Here is a 20,106-nt window from a genome sequence, read left to right as displayed (position 1 = left end):
GCCCCTCTTTCTCTTTAGCCTTCCACTCCAGATTGCCCTCCCCTTCTCCTTCCCATTTTCCATGAATAGCCCTCCTCTGGGAAGGCTGGGAGGAGCTGGATTTGGGCAGTGGGTGCTTGAGTTTGTCTGAGAGCTGCTGGGACTGGGTGCTGTGGCAGAGTGAAGGCTTCCCTCTTCCCAGGAATGGGACATCTCTGGAGGGTCACTATCCTTGGGCATTTCCAGGAGATGTGCAGAATGTTTTCTTGCTCAGTTCCCAGGAAAATCATGTAAATCGGGGAGGCTTATTGGGGTCCTTTTTGGATTGTGAGAATAGTGGATTTAGGGTTCTTTTCCCCTCCTGCTGCTCTCTCTGTTGTGCTGCTGGATTTCTTCTGGGGCTGGTGTTGTGACTCCTCCATGCTTCCCAGGCAAGCTGCAGACTGCATGGATTGGGCTGGGAAGTGCCCTCCAGAGAGCAGCTTCTCCCACACAGAAACAAGCTGGGAGTGTGTGTAGTTTGCTTCAGCTTGCAGGAGACATGCAGGATCTGACTTTCCCTGGTTTAACTTGCATTAACCTTTTCTCTATCCTTCCCTTTATCTCAGCCTTTCCCCTCTCTTTCCACGGGGATGGAGAAGCCACCCCGCCAGGACATCCCAGCAGGGAAGGCACTGGACACAGCACAGCTTCAGAGATGTGTTCTGCCTATTTTCTTTCCACTTTTTTTTTGTCCTAGTGACTCTTTGTGTCAGCCTGTGTGCTCTCAGCAGAGCCTGGGGAAGCAGTGCCTGCTGCCTAGTTAGCAAAAGGAGATCTTTAGGATGGGGAAAGAGGCGGGTGAGATGTGTGCCTGGGTTTGGATCCTTCATCCTTCTCCTGGGGAGACCTGCAACCTTGGAGGCAGCAGAGCTGATGAGCCCTGAAAACTTGGGGATAAAGATTCTGCATCCTCAGAGGACTCCAGGAGAGGAGCTTTTCCCTGGCTTGAGGTGACCTGTGGCTGTCCCTGGGGCTGGTGACAGGGACCTGGCCCCCGGTGATGGTCCCACATTTCCCCTTCTAGCTGTGGACTGGGAAGTGATGGAGCTGTCACTGGGCTCCTGCCTGAGCTCTCACATGCAGCCAGAAGGATTTTTCCACCCTTGTCATGACTTGATTATGTGCTCTCCTTCCTACCCAAATGCTCAACAGCAGCTAAATATAGGCTGCAGCAGTGTTGATTATGGCTTTTCTAATCGAGCTTTACACTCCAACAGGGATCTCTACTAATGGGATGTGGCATCCTTGAGAGCACCCAGCTGAGGAGCCTGCTTGAGAAGCAGATGTAGACACAATGTGACTTCCCAGTGGGATCAGGTCCTGCTGACAGTTGCTTTTGGAGCTGTGCACAGAATCCTGGTTTTGGCTGGAATAGAGTTAATTTTCTTCCCAGAAGCTGGTCCAGGGCTCTGGTTGGGATTTAGGATGAGAACAATGTTGGTGACACACTGATGGTTTGGTTGTTGCTGAGCAGTGCTCTCCCTAAGTCAAGGATTTTCCATTTCCCATGCTCTGCCAGCGAGGAGGTGACAGGAACTGGGAGGGATCATGACCAGGACAGCTGATCCAAACTGGCCAGAGGGATATTCCAGACCATGGAACGTCATGCCCAGTATGGAAACTGGGGAAGTTGGCTGGGGGACCAGTTGGGCTTTTTGTGTGGTGAGAGACTGTACTGGGCACCACTTGTCTGTCTGGGATTTTAATCCTCTCGCTCTTTTCTTATCTCCATTTTCATTACAGTTATTATTACAATAATTAAATTTTACTGTATTTCAGTTATTAGACTGTTCTTATCTCAAGCCATGGGGTTTACCTTTTTTCTGATTCTCCTCCCCATCCCACTGGGGAGGTTGGGATGAGCGAGAGGCTGTGTGGAACAGGGGTTCAATCACAACACACAGGATGGTAGATTCACAAAGCCAGAGGAATTCGAGTTCAGATTTCAGATCTAAACAGCTTTCTAGTTGTTTTGCTTTTTCTGATAAAATAAATCACTCCCTGCAGATATACAACTTAAAATCACTCCTCTAACAGAGTGAATTCTTCTGTTTTCCCTGCTGTGTGACTCGTGTGAGTGGCCCTGTGGGCACAAAAGGATGGAGCACTAAAATGTTCATGAGGTTCTGCAGGTGATGGAGCTGTACACAGGTATCCTGGGATTTGCATGCAAGAAGAAAGGAATGTTTTGAACTCATTTATGCAGCAGAGCGACATGTTAAGCTCCATCCCCGTTGCCTTGTGCCAGTGAAATGTGTTACAATGAGAGGTACAAATGTTCTGCTGGAATAGAAACGGCTCAGGATGCTAATTCTGGCTTTGTATCTCCTGGTGCAGCTCGTTTCCATGCTGATTCCCAGTGAAATGTGGTGCTTGGGGTGGGCAGGATGGTGCTGAGCACCTGGCACAGCTGTGGAAGTGCCTCTCCAGGATGGGGGCAATACTGTCCCTGTCCCATTCCCAGAGCACTCTGTGCAGCTTCACCTGGGAATTAAGAGAGAATGTGACTGATTTGTATTACCAAAATTCTGATCCTAACGTTGAAATGTGCTCCCCATCCCTGCTCGGGGTCACACACTCGGGGCTGGCAGTAGCTGCTGTGGCTGCTGGTGGCTCAGCCCCAGCGATGTCCCTGAGGTGTTAGTGGGACCATCCCGTGGGAAATGGCTGCATGGCACCACTCCCACGTCACTGCTCACCTCTGGGTGACATCAGACACCAACACACTTGGGAGCTGCTGCCACATCTGTAACAGGAGGGAAAACCAACTGGGATCAACGTGGTGGGGACAGGCGGCACTGAGGGTCAGGAGCTCTGGCACCACAGACTCTGCCTGCCTGACCTGCAGGACTGGAGAGTGAACTAGGATGACATTTAGTGCTGGAACATGCAGGGAGAGAGAGGGGCTGCCCTGCAGTCTGCACTGGGAGCTCAGCTCTGCATGATCACAAGGCTAAAGCCAGGCTGGGGGAGCTGGGGGTGCTCACCTGGAGAAGAGAAGGCTCCAGGGCCTAAAGGGGCTCCAAGAGAGCTGGAGAGGCACTTTGAACAAGGGCAAGGGTCAGTGGCTTCCCACTGCCAGAGGTCAGGGTTAGACGGGATATTGGGAAGGAATTGTTGGCTGTGAGGGTGGGGAGGCCCTGGCACAGGTTGCCCAGAGAAGCTGTGGCTGCCCCATCCCTGGAAGTGTCCAAGGCCAGGTTGGACAGGGCTTGGATTCACCTGGGCTAGTGGAAGGTGTCCCTGCCCATGGCGGGGAGTGGGACTGGATGGGCTGCAAGGTCCCTCCCAGTCCAAACCATCCTGGGATTTTGTAATGCTCCAAGACAGGTGGAGGATGCTGAGTCTGAGGTAGAGGGAGGGCAGTGAGAGGTGTGGAAACATCCATGGGGAATGAAAGCTCATTTTGTGAGAGAAGACCGAAAGAACTTTCCTTAATCAGCCTTGAAAAATGCAGGCGGAAAGGGGCTGGTTCTTCATTATAATGGAAATTAATCATGGGAGCAAACACCAGAGAGGGGGGATAATTATTTAAGCTGAAGGTTAATATCGGCACAAGAACAAATGAGCATAAACCAGCAAAGAATTGAATTTTGGATGGAAATTTGAAGGATCTGCACCATTCAGTGTGAGATTTGCCCATGGCAGGGGGTTGGAATGAGATGATCTCTAAGGTCCCTTCCAACCTAAACCATTCCATGGTTCTGTGATTTGGGAACAGCTCCCTTGGGGTGTGCTGGGGGGCTCCTTTGGGCTCAGCTGTGGGTTCTGTGACAGCAGGGGAAAGGGGACAGCCTTGGGGTGACCCCAGCCTGTACCCCCAGCACAGGGCAATCCCTGCATGCCTCCTCACGCCACAGCAGTGCTGGGCTCTGTTCCTTTTTGTCACATTTCTGGGGTCCTTGCAGCATGGCCTGGGCCAGTGTCAGACCTGAGGAGGGCACCTGAGGTCCATCCCTTGGTGGAGGCTCTGGGGTGAAGCAGGAGAAGGGGGACCCACTCCCATTGCAGTGCTTGGCTCACTGGGGTTTTGGAGGAGGTGGTGACACATGACCACACTGCCAGCACATGGATGTGTGTCCTGGTCACCCCTGCAGATTTGGAGACCCCATCATCAAATTCAAGTGAGTTTTGACCCCACAGAGACCTTGCATTTGTGTTTCTACATGTTTCATGACACCTTTGTGAACTCTGCAGTCCCTGCTGTTGGAGTCTGGACCTTCCCTAGTGCCCGACCCTGGGACCCTGGAGTGACCTGGTTTCTACCACAAATACCTTTCTGGTGTCTTGGATGATGCTCACTGGGGGTTTTACTGTCTTAAAGGCAATTTGTATCCCTTCAATCTTGAACCTGCTGGTTTCTTTATTTGCTTAATTCAGATTACCTGTGAGTTTTGAGGTGGGGTGGGTGCTAGCATGGTTTGTGTGCTGTTTATGCTTCTTGTGCCTTGCAGCTTAAGATGCAAATCCTCATTACAGTACTGGCCAAGGGAGAGGGCTTTCCTGGGACAGCAGCAGCTTTGCAAACAGCGTGGTGCTCAACATGAGCTGGTGTGCCCAGGTGGGCAAGAAAGCCAGTGGCCCCTGGCCTGTACCAGCCATGGTGTGGCCACAGGCCCAGGGCAGTGCCCATCCCTGTGCTGGCACTGCTGGGGCACCTCCAGCTCTGGGGGCAGTTCTGGGACCCTCAGACAAGAGACACTGAGGGGCTGGAGCGTGTCCAGGGAAGGGAACGGAGCTGGGGAAGGGGCTGGAGCAGCAGGAGCAGCTGAGGGAGCTGGGGAGGCTCAGCCTGAAGCAAAGGAGCCTCAGGGGGGACCTTCCTGTCCTCTGCAACTCCCTGACAGGAGGGGGGAGCTGGGGGGGATCGGGCTCTGCTCCCAGGGAACAAGGGACAGGATGAGGGGAAACAGCCTCAAGCTGTGCCAGAGGAAGTTTCAATCAAATATTGGGAAAATTTCATCATGGAAGGGGTGGTCAGCTATTGGAACAGGCTGCCCAGAGCAGCGGTGAAGTCACCATCCCTGGAAGCGTTTAAAAAAGGTGTAGGTGTGGCGCTTGTGGCCATGGGTTAGTGCTGGGATAATGGTTGGACTCGGTGATCGTAGAGGACTTTTGCAACCTAAACAATTCCATGATTTTAGGAAGGGCCCTATGCTCAGTAGGCAGCATGTGTGTCCCAGAGGGGTCCTGTGAAGCCCCATCCCTCCTGCTGAAGGGCTGTGCCCTGTGTTCTCTCCCCCCAGGTCTCTGGACAGAAAGCTGCAGCGGCCGCTCCTGGGCAAGTCCCGGACGCTGCCCAGCATCCCACAGTCCCCGGTCCTGAGCAGGCTCCCCCTCCTCGACTCCACGGCCTACAGGGAGGAGATGCCGGAGCAGAAGCCCTACAAGAAGTGCTCGGCCTCTGACCACCAGAAAGGCTGCACGGTCCCTTCAGCCGGTGAGTTCTGCGGCACCGGGATGAGCCTCCGCCCCTTCCCACTGCAAAACCCCAGAGAACCTTCCCTGCTTCTCCAGGGGCATAAATAACAAGTCCAGCTCCAGCCTAGGTGGGGTTTATCCTACTCCAAAACCAGCCCTTCTTGACAAACTTTTGGATTTTTTTGCCCCTGATTGGGCCTTTCTTTGAGCTTGGTACTTAAACCTCCTCATCCCTCGTATTATGCTGATGAAAAAGAAGAGTTGGATGTTGAAAGGCACCCCAGGTGGAGAGGTGATGCCTGGAGCATTCTGCCTGGGGGTGGTGCTTGGATCTTTCTGCCTCTGGATGAGCTGCCTCTCCTGGCCACATGTGCCTGGGTGAGCTGCTCTCTCAGGAGCTCCTTGGCCTCTGCAACAGGCCCAAGTGCCTCTTTTCTGTGCCATGAAGTGGCTTCAGGGCACTCATAGATGGTCTCTGTCAGGAGCAGCGGCAGGAGCATCTCAGTGTGCTCTTCCCACAGTCCTGGCCTTGGAGGTTTGTGAATGCTCCCCAGCCTGGCAGTGTGTGTTGGCCCTCGGTTCAGCTCTGAGGGTTTTTATCGTGTTCTTCTACTCTCATGCTGATCCTGATGAAATACTAATATGGTTGGACCAGCTGCTCTGAACAAGTTTATTGGCAAAACCGCTGGTGGCCAAAGTGTTTCAGTGCTTTTGGTGCCAGCAGGATCACGCTGGGACTATAAAAATAATGGGAAAAGGGATTATTAGCACTGAAACAAAGATAAGGCCTGCAAGCCAGGGCTGACAACACAGCAGTGAATAAAATCCTTATAAAACAGCTCCCTTCAAACAGCACCCTTGGATTTTTTTATTTTTATGTTTTTTTAAGTCTAACCCGCTCACAGTTGGATCCCTGTGTTACCCAGCAGAGCAGCTGTCCAAACCATGGATTAATTTTAGTGCTTTGCAGGCTGCATTTTGTTTTGCGATGCTACTAATTCTCCCAAAAGTCGTGCACAGAGCAGATCTGGGATGCTGCTGAGCCCATCTTGCTGTGCTTGTCCTGGAAGAGCCCCTGGGTGTCCTGCAGCTCCTGAGCAACTGCTCTGCTGTGTTTTTTCTTTCAGCCCATCAAATTGCTGGAGTGGGTCTTGGAATGGGAAGAATACCTATAGTATAGTAGTAGCATCCACCACAAGGGATAGCATAGCACCCCTCTGCAGGTCCCTGGTTGGTGTGCTGGTTGTTCCAGGGAGCTGTGCTGGAGGGAGAGGGAGAGAGGGAGAGGGAGGCTGGTGTAAGACCGTGGGGTGATGTCCCAGAGTGAGTCAGACCCACTGCAAACTGGTCAGCCTCTGCTGCAAGCACCTCCTCTCCTGTGAGGGGCTCGAACTCCATGGAACAGCCGTCCTGGAGCAAGCCCTGTGCACAGCCCTCCCTGCACAGCAGGAGTGAGGAAGAGCCCTGAGTTCACATAACAACGGTTCAGGATCTTGCTTTACTCCTGGCTGGAAGGTGCCAAGGATGCCAAGAGGAGGAGAAGGTTTAGGAAAACCCTTGTAGATTGGAAGGCTCCCTGCACAGCCAGAGCCTTGGATGAATGAACGAGGAGTTGTTTTCTGTCCAAATCCTCCCGTGTTATTTTTCTGGCTCAATTAGGAGCTGCTAATTAACTGCTCATGAAGGCTACCAGGATGCTGTCATGGAGGAGAAAAAGAAGGGATGGCACTGCAGGATGGGACATCTGGGCAGCAGGACAGGAGAGGGGCAGCACGGGGCAAGTTAACAAGCCCCAGGATGCTGGCAAGGAAAACAGGATTCCCACAGGGAATTCCCACAGTTACAGCAGGGCTGCGGGGTGTCGGGAGAGAGAGGAAATGGAACAGGTTGCCCAGAGAAGCTGTGGCTGCCCCATCCCTGGAAGTGTCCAAGGCCAGGTTGGACGGGGCTTGGAGCAACCTGGGCTAGTGGAAGGTGTCCCTGCCCATGGGGCAGGGGGTGGAATGAGATGGTCTGTAAGGTCCTTTCCAAGTCAAAACATCCCATGATTCTCTGATAAGTACCTTTTCTTAAAGAACTGGTGAATTTGCTTTGAGCAGGTGCCATCGCTCCCCATTTGAGACAGGGGGACATGGCCAAAATGAGCTCGGGAAGAGGCTCATCCACAGGGACATGAGGTTTGGCAGGAGCAGGGCTGTCCATGGGAGCTCATCTTCGTGGAGAGTTCACCACTCCATGGGGAGGAAACTGCACTCTGCCTCGCTGCTGTTTTGGGGGGCCACGAGCAGAGGAGTCACCAAGCAGGGTGGGAGAAGTGAGTGAGGTGTGACATCCTCATCTGACCATCAGAACATGTTCCTCAGCCTTTTCCTTTGTGTCCCATGGTTCCAGTGTGTCAGTGCTGGAGGAGGGGTGTGTCCTGTCACTCCATGGGAGGACACAGGAGATTGTCCTGCTGTGGCACCACGGCTCCTCTGCAGATCCTTGTGAGGGTACCAAGGTGCCTGGCGGGGAACTGGGGCCCCAAGGATGGACAGAAGAGCTGAGCCTGCGACTGCTGAGCCTGCCAGATCCTCTCCTCTCAAAAAAACCCTTCCTTTTCATTCAGAGACCGAGGCTGGGCTGGTGAACAGGTCTGGATGTCCTGTTGGTCTGGTTTTGGTTTTCCCCTTCAGGTAACCCACAACAGTGGTGTGGTCAGGTGGGATAGGCCCCAGGTTTTCCTTCTCCATCATATATCCTTCAACCCCTTGCCTGGAGCAGTGCTCCTGGATTAACCCCAAATCCTTATGGCCACAAGCCTGGGATATAGCAGGGGGAAGACAAGCACAAATGAGGCTTGATTGAACAGGGGCAGTGCCTGCCTTGTCCCAGCAATTATCCCTTGGGTGTCACACTGCAGTGTGCCAAGAGATTTCACACAGGCTGGTGGCACAGAGAAATGAGCTGCCTTTCGCTTCTCATCCCTTCTTCTCCTGGGAAGTTTTAGGTGTGAGACTGAGAAAGACTCTCTGTTGCTCTCTATTCCTCCTACAGCAGGCAGGGGATTCTTCTCAGCCTTTGGCTGCCTGCAGCTCTCACCTGCAACCCTCACCTGCAGCCTGCCCAGGGAGGTTGCTGCATGTGGTTTACATTCCTGATGCCTTGCAATTCCCTCCTCTTGCACCTGGAAGGAGCAGACCACTCTGGAGCTCTTCCCTGCCTCCCCCCCTCCCTTGTCTGTCAGGCAACATGCAGAGATCTTCAGGAGCTGGCTCTGTGCCCTGCTGTGGAGCTGGGAAGAAGCGAACTGATAGCAAGGTTGGCGTGAGTTTATTGGGAGTTATGCCCATGGGAGGAAAGGAAAGAAGCCAAAAGGAAGCAGCTGGATTTGAGTTAGACCAGGATCCTGGAACTAATTTTCCTAACGCTTGCAGGCATCATCCTGTCCATGCTCAAAGGAGGTACTGAAGAGGCACCAGGTCTCTGTCCTTGCTGCCCCCTTCATCCTTTGATGTGTGTCCTCTCCACCACTTCAAATTCAGAGGGAAGAAAGGCTTTGCAGGAATCGTTGCTGTCAAGCCCAAGAGGATGTTTAGAAGACCTTTCAGAGGTGCCCATGTTGAGGGCACAGCTCTGGGTGCCAGAGGGGTGAGCAGCTCCAGGGCAGAAGAGCATGAGGATGGTTGGCCTCCAGGCTGTGGGCTTTCTCCTTGTCCCTGGAATTTCCTCTCCAGTTTGGATGGGACACTAAACAACCTGATCTAGTGAGTGGCATCCCTTGCCTATAGCAAGGGGGTGGAACAAGATGAACTTTAAAGTCCCTTCCAACCCAAACCATCCTGTGATTCTATGACTTCTTGATGTTTCCCTTCTGACCATTCTGGGCTTGATCATTGATTTACTTGTTTGGCAGCAATCAGGAACAAGCTCCTTCAGCACATGGAAAATCCTTTTGGGGTAGACAAGGCTCTCTCCTGCAGTGGCTCCCAGGGAGGAGGGACCACAGTTTGGTGAGGATCACTCCCTGGGGAAGCCAGGGAGCAGCTCCTGGACTGTGCTGAAGGATGCAGCTCCTGTAGCTCCTTGGAGAGAGAAGAGACCAAGAGCAGCAAAATCCTTGGGAAACTGGAGTCAGTGAGATCAGATGTGACCCAGATGAGGCTTGAAACCCAACTCATCCTCAGGAGAGCTGTCCGGCACGGAGGAGAGGGTGTCCTCTCCCTTGTTCAGCACACAGCCTTGGACTCCCTCGCCCAGGGTGGCAGAGCAGGGGTGCCTGGGGCTGAGCACCCTGTGGGGCTGAGAGGGCACAGTCCTGGAGACAGAGGGTGGCACAGGCAGTGGCTGGGCCATTGCAGGTGAGCACGGGGGCACTGGGGCTGGTTCCTCCCTCCGTGATTTCCCTGCGTGACGCGTGGGTCTCCTCCCGTTTCCTGCCGTGTTCCCGGGGCGGGGCGATGCTGCCTCTGCCTCCCAGTCTGGATCTGCCTTCGATTGATGTGTTTGTGCGTTGAACAATCACAGCTTTCAAACAGCAGTTCCTGTGTTGTGTGAGGTGACATTTGGAGAGGAGCAGCTTATTAAATTGAAAGTAGGGGAGGAAAAAAACTGACAAAGTGCTCAGAGTGCTGTGCTCTGGGTTGCCTCTCTCATGGAATCACAGAATAGTTTGGGTTGGAAGGGACTTTAAACCTTATCTCATTCCAACCCCCTGCCATGGGCAGGGACATCTGCAATTATCCCAGGTTGCTCCAAACCCCATCCGACCTGGCCTTGGACACTACCAGGGATGGGGCAGCCACAGCTTCTCTGGACGACCTGTGCCAGGGCCTCACCAGCCTCACAGGGAAGAATTTCATCCTCATATCCCATCTAACCCTGCCCTCTGGCAATGTCAGTAGGTGGTTGCTCCTCTGGTGGCTTGTAGTCTAGCCTGTGTCCCATCATGTTCCATGTAAACCCCACAGCTTTCCTGGGTAAACTGGACTGGGGCTGGGTTTTACCTTAGGGCCATTATCTGCTTCAAATTCTGGAAGTGTTTTGCTCCTCAGCCCTGGAGTAGTGGGGTCATGGTTGTTTGTGCTCAGAGGTGCTGGGATTTTAGTAGTGAGACACTTGCCTTGGGAAGAGGCTGCAGGAGGGGCAGAGCCTCTGAAGACAACCCTGTGAGATGCATTTTGGGCTGAAAATTGATAATTTTTCCAAGAATTGAACAAGAGGCTTTTATTGTTTGTTTGTCATGGCTTGAGCAGTGATTTTGGCTTAAGGGGGGAGGCAGGGCAAGCTCCAGATGTGAAGAAGAGCTTGGCAAGAAAAGCAGGCGGCATCCAAACTGAAGGGAGAAGAGTGGAGCGGTGATATTCTGGAGACATTTCCTGTTGTTTGATTGTTTTTGTCTTTTGTTGCAATGAAAATGTGGTCAGTCCTGCCCTGGGAGCACCAGCCTTGCGTGATGCTGCCTGTCCTCTGCCACTGCCACCACTGTCACAGTGTCAGTGAGGTTTGTCCCCAGGCTCTTAGCCCTGCAGAGCTGCTGGGGACAGGCTGGTGGAGACAGGAGGTCTGGCTTCTATCCTTCATGTGGCTGTTGATTTGCTCCTGGCTGTGCCATAAAGGGTTTTTTTTCTGCAGGAGGAGATGGCAGCAAATCCTTTTGTAATTTGTAACATTTGTGGTGCCTCATTTTTCGCATACACAAAGCAAGATTTCAAGACCAGGTTGAGCAGGACTTGGAGCAACCTGGACTACTGGAAGGTGTCCCTGCCCGTGGCAGGGGGTGAAATGAGATGAGCTTTAAGATCCATTCCAACACAAACAATTCCATGATTCTAACTATATTTGACTGATCCCTGCCAGGAAGGTGTTGGGGCCTGTGGATAGGTGGGGCTGGGCACATTGGGAGCAGGGGCTCTTGCCTGGGGCAGGGGATACTCAGGGGTTTGCAGCAGGGATGTGCCCTCTGATCCCTCCCTGGGGAGTGGATCCCACAGCATCTGTACCCCAGGGCCTGCAGGTGGGTGTGGGATGGGATGCCCACTGAGCATCCCCCGAGGTGTGCTGGAGAGTAGGACATGTCCTGGGCTGTGGATCTGATGGGGTGGCATGTCCTTGTCCTCCCCAGGGGAGGCCTGGCGGCTGGAGGATGACTGCACGGACCCCCCCCGGGACCCCCAGCTGGGCACGGCGGTGGAGGACGCCCCGTTCAGCTACTTCCGCACCCGCTCCTTCTACATGAGGAAGAGCCTGTCCGTGGACAACCACCTGGGCTCCCTCAGCTATGCCGTGCACCCGGCAGAGACCAAGGCCGAGCGTGTCAAGACCAAGCTGCGGCGCCAATTCGTGAGTACCGGGGCCTGCCCCACCCCCACTCACACACACACGGCTTCCCAAAAACACCGACGGAGGGAGAGCTGTTCTTATGGCCAGCATTCCCAAAACAACAGACAGAGAGGCCGCTCCAGTGTGGTGGAGCACCTGGCAGTGGCAGCTCGAGTTTGCCCACACCGTGGCAGAGCCCCTCGGCCGAGGGGGTTCCTGGCTCCCTGATCTCGGTGGGCTGTCGCTGGCTCAGGGATGGCTGGTGCTCAGCCAGGTGACGTGTGGGACAAGGGCGCGGTCCCTGGGCTGTCCAAAGCATGGAACGAGGCTGAAAGTAGGAAACAAGCTTTCCTGTGCTCAGCCTTACATGCATGAAGAACTGCATCTTCCCAACGGTGTGTCCTGAGCCAACAGTGAGGGGCTGGGGCAACGACAGCCAGCACTGAGTCCCTGGGGCAGCTCAGCCCTTCCTGGCCCTTTGGAGCATTCTGGTGGCCGGACAGCCGGGACACGCCAGGGCTACACCGCAGCTGCAGGAGCCTCTGATCAATGTTTAATGGGCTTTGCCTCTTCTCTTTCCCAGAGACACCCGATCCCGGGGTTTGTATGGCCTTGTCCTGCCTCGTTAGGGGCTTGGGGATGTAATGAGGGCTCGGGTGTCTCCGTGATGAAAAGCACTTGGTGTTGATTGGCAATGGGTGAGAGCATTGGTACAATGGGAGCGGAGTAGGGAGTGGGGGCCTGTGCACCCCGAGGTGCTGAGGCTGAGGGAGTGGGGCTCATCCTTCCCCAGGCTTTGCTCAGACACATCTGAAACCCCCGAAATCGCTGACGTTCCTCTAACCCAGAGGAGGGGCTGGTCCTCCCCTGGAGCTACTCCTGCTGTACCTGGGCTGTGTCGCTGCTGGACAGTGTGAGTCTGGGGGCTCTCCCTCCCTGCTTGTGCTTGGGTGGATCATTGGATGTAATGCTGCTTTTTCCCCCGGAGGACAGTTCCACCCTCGAAGCGTGTTGGTGGCAGCAGTGGGTGCTGTGGGGGTGAGTCTGGGCGAGCTGGTCACGACCCAGGCGCTGCCAGTGAACCATCTCTGTGGGAGCTGCTGCCTTGGCTCGGGAAGCAGGTGAAAGCTCAGGGATGGAGATGAGTGGCTGAAAGATGCTGGAGCTGATCAAGCTGAGGCGGCCCTGCTGTGGGGTAAGACAATGTCTGCTTTGTCTGTCTGCCTGAGTCTGTGGCCCCAGGTGCACCCAGCACAGCGGGAGGGACAGGAGGGCACTGCGACACTGGGGACCATTCCTCTTGCAGGGATGTTTTTTCAGTATCTCCATGGGATTTGTTCCCCATGGCCTCCGTTCTGCACGTGTGGAAGCCCTTGGACTCTCAGCACAGTGTCCTGGTGCCTACAGAGAGGTGGGTTCTGCCCTGCCCTGTGGAGCAGCCCCCTGCCCCTGCCCACTCGATGCCATCCCAGCACCTCTCAGTGCTGTCTGTGGCCCATTTGATTTGACCTTCGAGTTCCTCAGGTTTTGGGGACCTTTAGCTTTCTTCAGTGTATCCCTGGAGCTGAGTGTTCCTCAAGGAACAGAGTAGGACTTCTATAGGGTGTGGATTTTTTTTTTCCCTTGCTACATCATTTCTGGTTCATTCTGACAGGTAAAAGCTGTGGTTGCTGTAGGCTTGGCTATGGTCTCTGACCTTGTGAGACCTGCTGAGAAAAACAGACTCATCCTACTTGGCAAGGGCATCCTCAGGACCCTTCAGAGGAGTCTTGGGCAGAAAGTGTGGAGGAAGGTGAGCTGATAACCCTTACTGAGGCTTGGGCCAGTACAGGACCAGCATTCCCCACACAGCTCCAGAACCTGGTTTGTAAGATAAAAGTAAAGGTCCTGCCAACCTGGGGAAGTTGTTTCCTAGAGCAGTTCTGGGCTCTGTGTCCTCCCAGGGCTGGGTAGTCACCTTCCATCTCCATGCTGGAGGTGTTGCGGCTTCCCCTGGGTCCGTGTTGTGCCCTCACCCTGCCTGGCACCTGCTCTGCCCAGCCCTGGCTGGTGGAGGAATCGATGCCAGGGGGGATCCACTCTCCTCATGCCTGGCAGAGCATGCACAGGAGAGAGCATGATTTGCCTTTTCCACTGGCTCATCTGGGACCTTTAGGAAAGTCCATGTTTAAAACTGGATTCATTTTTCCGGGCTGTTGCACTTGCCCAACCTGTAACACTGATTCCTGGCTTTGCTCTTTCCCTGCTGACAGTCTGAACCACCTTTGCCATGCGATGTGGCTGCTCAGCTTCATTTTCACATTCCCCAAAAATAGAATTTTGGGAATTGCTGAGTGAGGGGGGAGGCTCCTGAGGCTTTGGGTGGGCAGCAGGGACCCTACGCTGGCAGGATGGATGGAGACAGGGCAGAGCTATTGCCCCCATGAATCCAGTGCTGTGTGGCACATCTCAAATCTCACATCATTAGGCTCTGCCTAACGAAGGCTTCGCATGCTGGTCATGGACATCTGAGCTTGTCCAAGGGAGAATTTATTACAGCTCGTGTGAAAACACTGGAGTCTGGCCTCCCTGCATCCCTGCATGTGGAGAGCTGATGCTGCTGGGGCTGCTGAGGTGCAGAGGGAGCACCTGCAAATCCTGCCTGGCCCCGTTGTCCTGGAGCAGCCGCCCTTCCCGTGTCTGCCGGAGCCCAGCCCCACCTAGAGCACTGTGCAGGGTGGATTTCCCCCCCCCCCCCCCATGGTGACATGTGTCTGCGGTCCCACTCTGGTGTGTGATGGATCTGCACGTACAGATTACTGGAATTTGCATAATTGGAATTTTAAATGAATTCCAATTTTTGTGATTGTCAGGACTAGTTTTCTTTCTAATAAGCCTTTCCTTTTAGCTCCTCCAAGGCCTGTAGTGCTGTCAGCGATCCCGCCCTGGAGACAGAGGAGCAGTTGATTGCTTTTGACACCTGTCTCTCACACAGATCCCTGGCCTTGTCCCAGTCACTCCGGCTGTGATGGAGACATGACCAGGCTGGGACTGTGCTCCGAGACCTTGGTGTGTTGTTTGGGGTCACTTGGGCATGGCAAGGGCCTGGTTTGGGTTTTGTGCCCTGCTGGCTCTGAGACGGGCAAAGAGGAGCAGGGAGGGGACCTTCTGCAGTGTCCCTTGCCCAGGGGCAGGAGGAGAGTGACATGGCTGAGTTACAGACTGTGCTGATCTCCTTGTCTTCGCAGGAGAACTGATCATTAAAGGCAGAATTAACCGTGTTAAACTCAGCATTAACCTCGCAGAGCATTAAAGGAGGTCACTAGGCCTGAGTCACTGTCTGTGGTGGCTGCAGGGACAGTCAGTGCAGATTGCAGCAGGGCTCTGAGGGGATGTGGGCTCTTCCCTCTTCCCCTGGGGAGTTTGAAGGTCTCTGTATCTAGGCCAGTCATTCTGGCATTGCCCACTGACTTTGTGACATTATAAGGAAACCTTTCAGCCTGATGGCACAGATCCTGCTGCCTCTGGAAGAGGAGGAGCCAGTGGTGCCCGGGGTCCCACCACCTGGATTTGAGGTCTCTATCCTGACCCCCCAGCTCCTCCCAAACTACATGCTGCTCCCTGTGCACGAGGGAGGAGTTGGCCAGTTTGTGCAGGGGAGATGGAGCAGATCAACCCTTGGCATTGCCATGGCATCCCTGGTGCTGCCCCAGCTGCACTTGTGCTTGCTGTACTTCCTCTGTTTTACAAGTAGGTGACTCAAGGTTGTGTTGCTTCCCTGACTCTGCACTAATTAACTTGACTCTGTGCTCTCATGCACTAATTTATTTTTTAATCATCATTATTTTTTGGGTAGTATTTTTCCAGGCAGTGATTCTGATATGAAATGTCTGTGCCCTGCAGGTAACACTTAGAGCACTGTTTGTCTTGGGAGCTCTACAGATGAGCTGAGCAGAGGTAATCCCTGCCTTACAAAGCCATGATGAAGGAGGAAAGGCAAACCGGAATGGTAGAGCCTGGGCAAGGGAGGCAACGAGGGGAGGAACTCACTGTGTGGCAGAAACTTGATCACACCTGGTGCTCACTGGAGTCACTCACAGGGACTGGGCTGGCATTGGCTGACATGTACCTGTCCAGGTTTTCCTATTCCCATGAATAATGATCAACCCAGAAATGCCTCCTGTTGCTGGTGGTCACTGTAGTAATATTGGGGAGCACATGGGTCAGTGCAGAAACCTCCTCACCCCAGAGCAGCACCAATCTGTGGGATATGAATATCCCAGTCTGGGTTTTTGGCGCCAGCTAGCTGGGCAGAGCCAGAGACCTAGTAGGACATTAGTAGAACTCCACTCTGCTTTATCCCAATGGTTTGGTCTCGTTCCTAAGTGTGCAGGGACTTCCCAAGTCTGTGGGGTGCAGCCAGTGCTGGAGGCTTTGGCATGATGATTTGGTGACAGTGAAGTTGGTTACCTGCTGTAACCCCACTGGTACCAGTGAAATCCTAGCTCTCTCCTTGCTGTTGGATTCTGTTCTGACACTGCTACAAACCTGGTTTCAGAAAGTGTCAGCAAACAGCCAGAAAATGCTTGGCTGTGCCTGTAGTTCAGTATGACAAAAAGAAATAATAATAATAAAAAAATAGAATCATAGAGTCCCAGAATGGTTTGGGTTGGAAGGACCCTTAAAAACGATCTCATTCTACCCCTCTACCATGGGCAGGGACACCTTTCACTATCCCAGGTTGCTCCAAGCCCTGTCCAGCCTGGCCTTGGACACTTCCAGGGATGGGGCAGCCACAGCTGCTCTGGGCTGAACAAATGCCTGTGCAAGAGGCAGGTCAGCTGTGCTTGGTGGGGAGGTGGAGCAGAGCAGTGGGTCTCCCTGGATCCACGTACACACTGCCCCAGCCTCCTGAGCAGAATGGCAGCGAGTGCCTGAAGGAGGTGGGTGCAAAGGCAGGTGAAGGATGAGCTCTGTGTATCACTCCCTGGGCCCAGCCCCTCCCTGTCACATTGCTCATTTTTTGACTGTTGTTCATTGAGTATTTAAAAAACCCCAACAACCTGATAAATAATGTGATGTTGGAGACAGAGAGCAGCTCATTCCCCTGAGAGCAGGGAAGAGGCTCCCTGTGAATCACCCCACTTTGCAAATTAGTGTGGGAGTGAACAGGCCCAGCGATGCTCCAAACACAAACCTACCCGGCTCATTTCTTTGGTGAAAGTGGTTTTATTTCCAACAGCAGCTTGTGATGTCCCAGCAGGCTCTTTTTGGTGGCTGTAGTAAAGCAGGGATGGCTTGGGAAAAGGAGAGTGTGCTCTCAGCATTCCCACACAAAGGGAGATGTCTCCTGTTGGAGGAATTAGGAATTAGAGAGGCAGATTGTGGGGATCACTCCAAGCTGGGCTGGTTCTGTTGGGGTTTGGGACAGTGTGATACATCCCACTTGGGCAAAGCCAAGCTGGGGCCAGGTATCTGTGACAAACAGCATGGACTGGCTGAGCTGGGGCGGGTGAAGCCTCTCCTGTTTGCTGTCAGTGATGTGGGCCCAGTGCTGGGCAGGGTGAGAGCACAAGGCTCTACAATAAACACACAGGAGCTGTGGGACCCTGAGCTTGAAACTGGAAGGGTTTTTTTGCTGAGGACTACTTTGGGTTTGATTTCAGTGCTGCTGTTGCGGGGTGGGTACTAGTGAGAACTACATTTAATTTTCCAGGGCTTTCCCAAGAAAATATGCAGGCTAGCTTCGGTTCTTTCCAAATAACTTATGCAAAGTATCATGAAAGAACCTCTAGATTAAAAATACAATCACAATGAAAACCCAGCACGATCTCCCTGCAAACCTGCAGTGATTGCTCCCTCTGCTGGCTTTGCTTTGGGGAGGAGAGCCTGGGTCGGGCTGCACAGCGCTGGGGATGCTGTGGGGCACGAGGAGGTGGTGGAGGGAGCATCCTACAGATTGTCAGATGGAAAAGCAGTAGCTTCAACAAATCCAAGTGCAGGGTCCTGCACTGGGGCCAGGGCAATCACAAGCACAAGTACAGGCAGAGACTGGATCAAGAGCAGCCCTGAGGAGAAAGACTTGGGGTGTTGGTGGGTGAGAGGCTGGACATGCCCTGGCTGTGTGTTCTGGGACCCAGAAACCCCCCGTGCTCTGGGCTGATCCCACAGCGTGGGCAGCAGGGGAGGGGGGATTCTGCCCCTCTGCCCCCTCAGGTGAGACCCCCCTGCAGAGCTGCCTCAGGATATGGGGGAACCAACAGCACAAGGACGTGGAGCTGCTGGAGAGAGTCCAGAGGAGGCCACGGAGATGCTCCAAGGGCTGGAGCCCCTCTGCTCTGGAGCCAGGCTGGGACAGCTGGGGGTGTTCACCTGGAGAAGAGAAGGCTCCAGGGAGACCTGAGAGCCCCTTCCAGGGCCTAAAGGGGCTCCAGGAGAGCTGGAGAGGGACTTGGGACAAGGGATGGAGGGACAGGCCAAGGGGGAATGGCTTCCCACTGCCAGAGGGCAGGGTTAGATGGGATATTGGGAAGGAATTGTTGTCTGTGGGGGTGGTGAGGCCCTGGCACAGGTTGCCCAGAGAAGCTGTGGCTGCTCCATCCCTGGAAGTGTCCAAGGCCAGGTTGGATGGGGTTTGGATTCACCTGGTCTAGTGGAAGGTGTCCCTGCCCATGGCAGGGAGTGGAATGGGATGAGCTTTGAGGTCCCTTCCAGCCCAAACCATTCCATGATTCTCTGAAGTTTCCAGCCTCTGATGCATTAACGTTTTGTTTCTGCACAAGGAACATCAAATGCTCAGAGAGCAGCAGGGCTGAGGAGGAGGAGAGCAGAGTCCTTTGCCAACTTCCAATTTTACTCTACTTCTTCAAGGAAGACTTGCCAAAAATGTGCACCGTGTCCTTTGGTATGTGAAGTTTGTGTGAAAGAAGAAAATAACCACAGTAATTTAAAATAAGTGAGACGCTATTTTTGTGAGCTGGTGGGTTCCTCCTCCTCCTCAGGACTGGAGTCTCACAGCGTGAAACTCAAACGAGTTTTTGGGTGGGAGCTGCAGCCTGGGCGGGGTCTTGGCGGCGCAGGGTGGGCTGGGGATGCTTTGGACTGCAGCCAGCGATGGTCCATCTGCGTGGAAAACCAGACGCTTTTGGATGCCTTGATCCTGCTGAGCGCACAAAGACTTGTGCTGGCGGGGCCCAGAGCAGGTTTGGTTTGGGTGAGGAGGTGCCTCTCCCAGTACAGCTTCTCCTCCTTTGGCTGGCTGTCCCCTCCCAACAGCTGGCTGTGATGGTGACAGTGGCCACACGTCGGCTGCCCAGATCCTTCTCGGCCTCTGTATCCATCCAGGCCCTGGCTTCTGGGGTTGTTCCTCTTAATCCCAAAGTGCACACTCTGGTGAGTTTTGTCATCCTGATTTCCTTTTCTTCCGTGGTTTAACCACAAGAATGGCTTTGTGATGGCAGGTCCCTGGATCCAGCCTGGTCACTGCTCAGACCATGTCCCATCCTCTGCTGACTGTGGGGCCTCTTGGTCCTCCTGCAGACCTTCCTTTTGTGTCCCTTGGAGATCTGCTCTTCTGCTCTTCCTCTCAAGCATCTTGCTCTTGCTTTCCCAGATCTCAGAGAGCAAATCTGTTTGTTGTAGTCTGTCCTCTTAGACTCACAGTCTTTGGGTTTTCCTGATGTGAGGGAGGCAGGTGCCCCACGCTCATGAGCAAATGCTGCAATCCCCAGATGCCTTTCATTAGCCATTGGAGCGTGCCAGCGAAGGAAGTACTTTGACAGCCTGAGGTTTAAATGCTTCAGAGCACTTTCCCTGCAAGCAAATTCATACAGGGAGGTGCTTGTACCTGAATAAGCCCTTTGGGACACCCTCTGTGGCTTCATAGAGACTCAAGGATCTGGCAAGTGGATTCAGCTGCAGGCCTGGGAGCATTTGAGTGTAGTGCTATGTGGAGGTGGCACTTGGTGTGTGCTGGATGCCATCAGCTGGCTGCTGCAAACCTCTCCAGGAGCAGCCTGCCTGGGTTGCTGGATAAATCACCAGTGGGCTGTAAAGAATTTTTTTCCTTTAGAAAGCATGGAGCTGTGAGATGCAGTAGCAGCTGTGTGCTGCGAGAGGTCTCTGCAGCACAGCACTTTGTGCACCCAGCACAGAGCGGCTGCTCCGGCTCCTCTCACCACCCCTGGATGAAGTGCTTCATTTTACCCACCCCTGCTCTCACTGGAGAGCTCTGAGTTCTCAGCCTCTAAATCATGGGATCTCATACTGGTTGGGGTTGGAAGGGATCTTAAAGCTCATCTTGTTCCATGGGCAGGGACACCTTCCACTAGACCAGGTGAATCCAAGCCCCGTCCAACCTGGCCTTGGACATTTCTAGGGATGGGG

At 53.8% G+C, this 20,106-nt stretch overlaps 1 protein-coding gene across 4 annotated transcripts in view; it reads left to right on the top strand.

Moving 5' to 3' along the window:
• The window catches only part of LOC135422882 (ankyrin repeat and fibronectin type-III domain-containing protein 1-like), a 220,454-nt gene that overhangs the window by 44,757 nt on the left and 155,591 nt on the right, over positions 1-20,106 (top strand). For all 4 annotated transcript variants that reach the window (XM_064672436.1, XM_064672435.1, XM_064672434.1 and 1 more), the window contains exons 2-3: positions 5,268-5,461; positions 11,546-11,763. In XM_064672436.1, coding sequence (XP_064528506.1) covers positions 5,389-5,461; positions 11,546-11,763 — 291 coding nt within the window. In that variant the 5' untranslated portion in view covers positions 5,268-5,388. The remainder of the gene's footprint in view (positions 1-5,267; positions 5,462-11,545; positions 11,764-20,106) is intronic.

This window comes from Pseudopipra pipra, chromosome 16 (genome assembly GCF_036250125.1).
Source record: "Pseudopipra pipra isolate bDixPip1 chromosome 16, bDixPip1.hap1, whole genome shotgun sequence".
NCBI lineage: Eukaryota > Metazoa > Chordata > Aves > Passeriformes > Pipridae > Pseudopipra > Pseudopipra pipra.
This window is presented reverse-complemented; position numbering and strand designations above follow the sequence as displayed.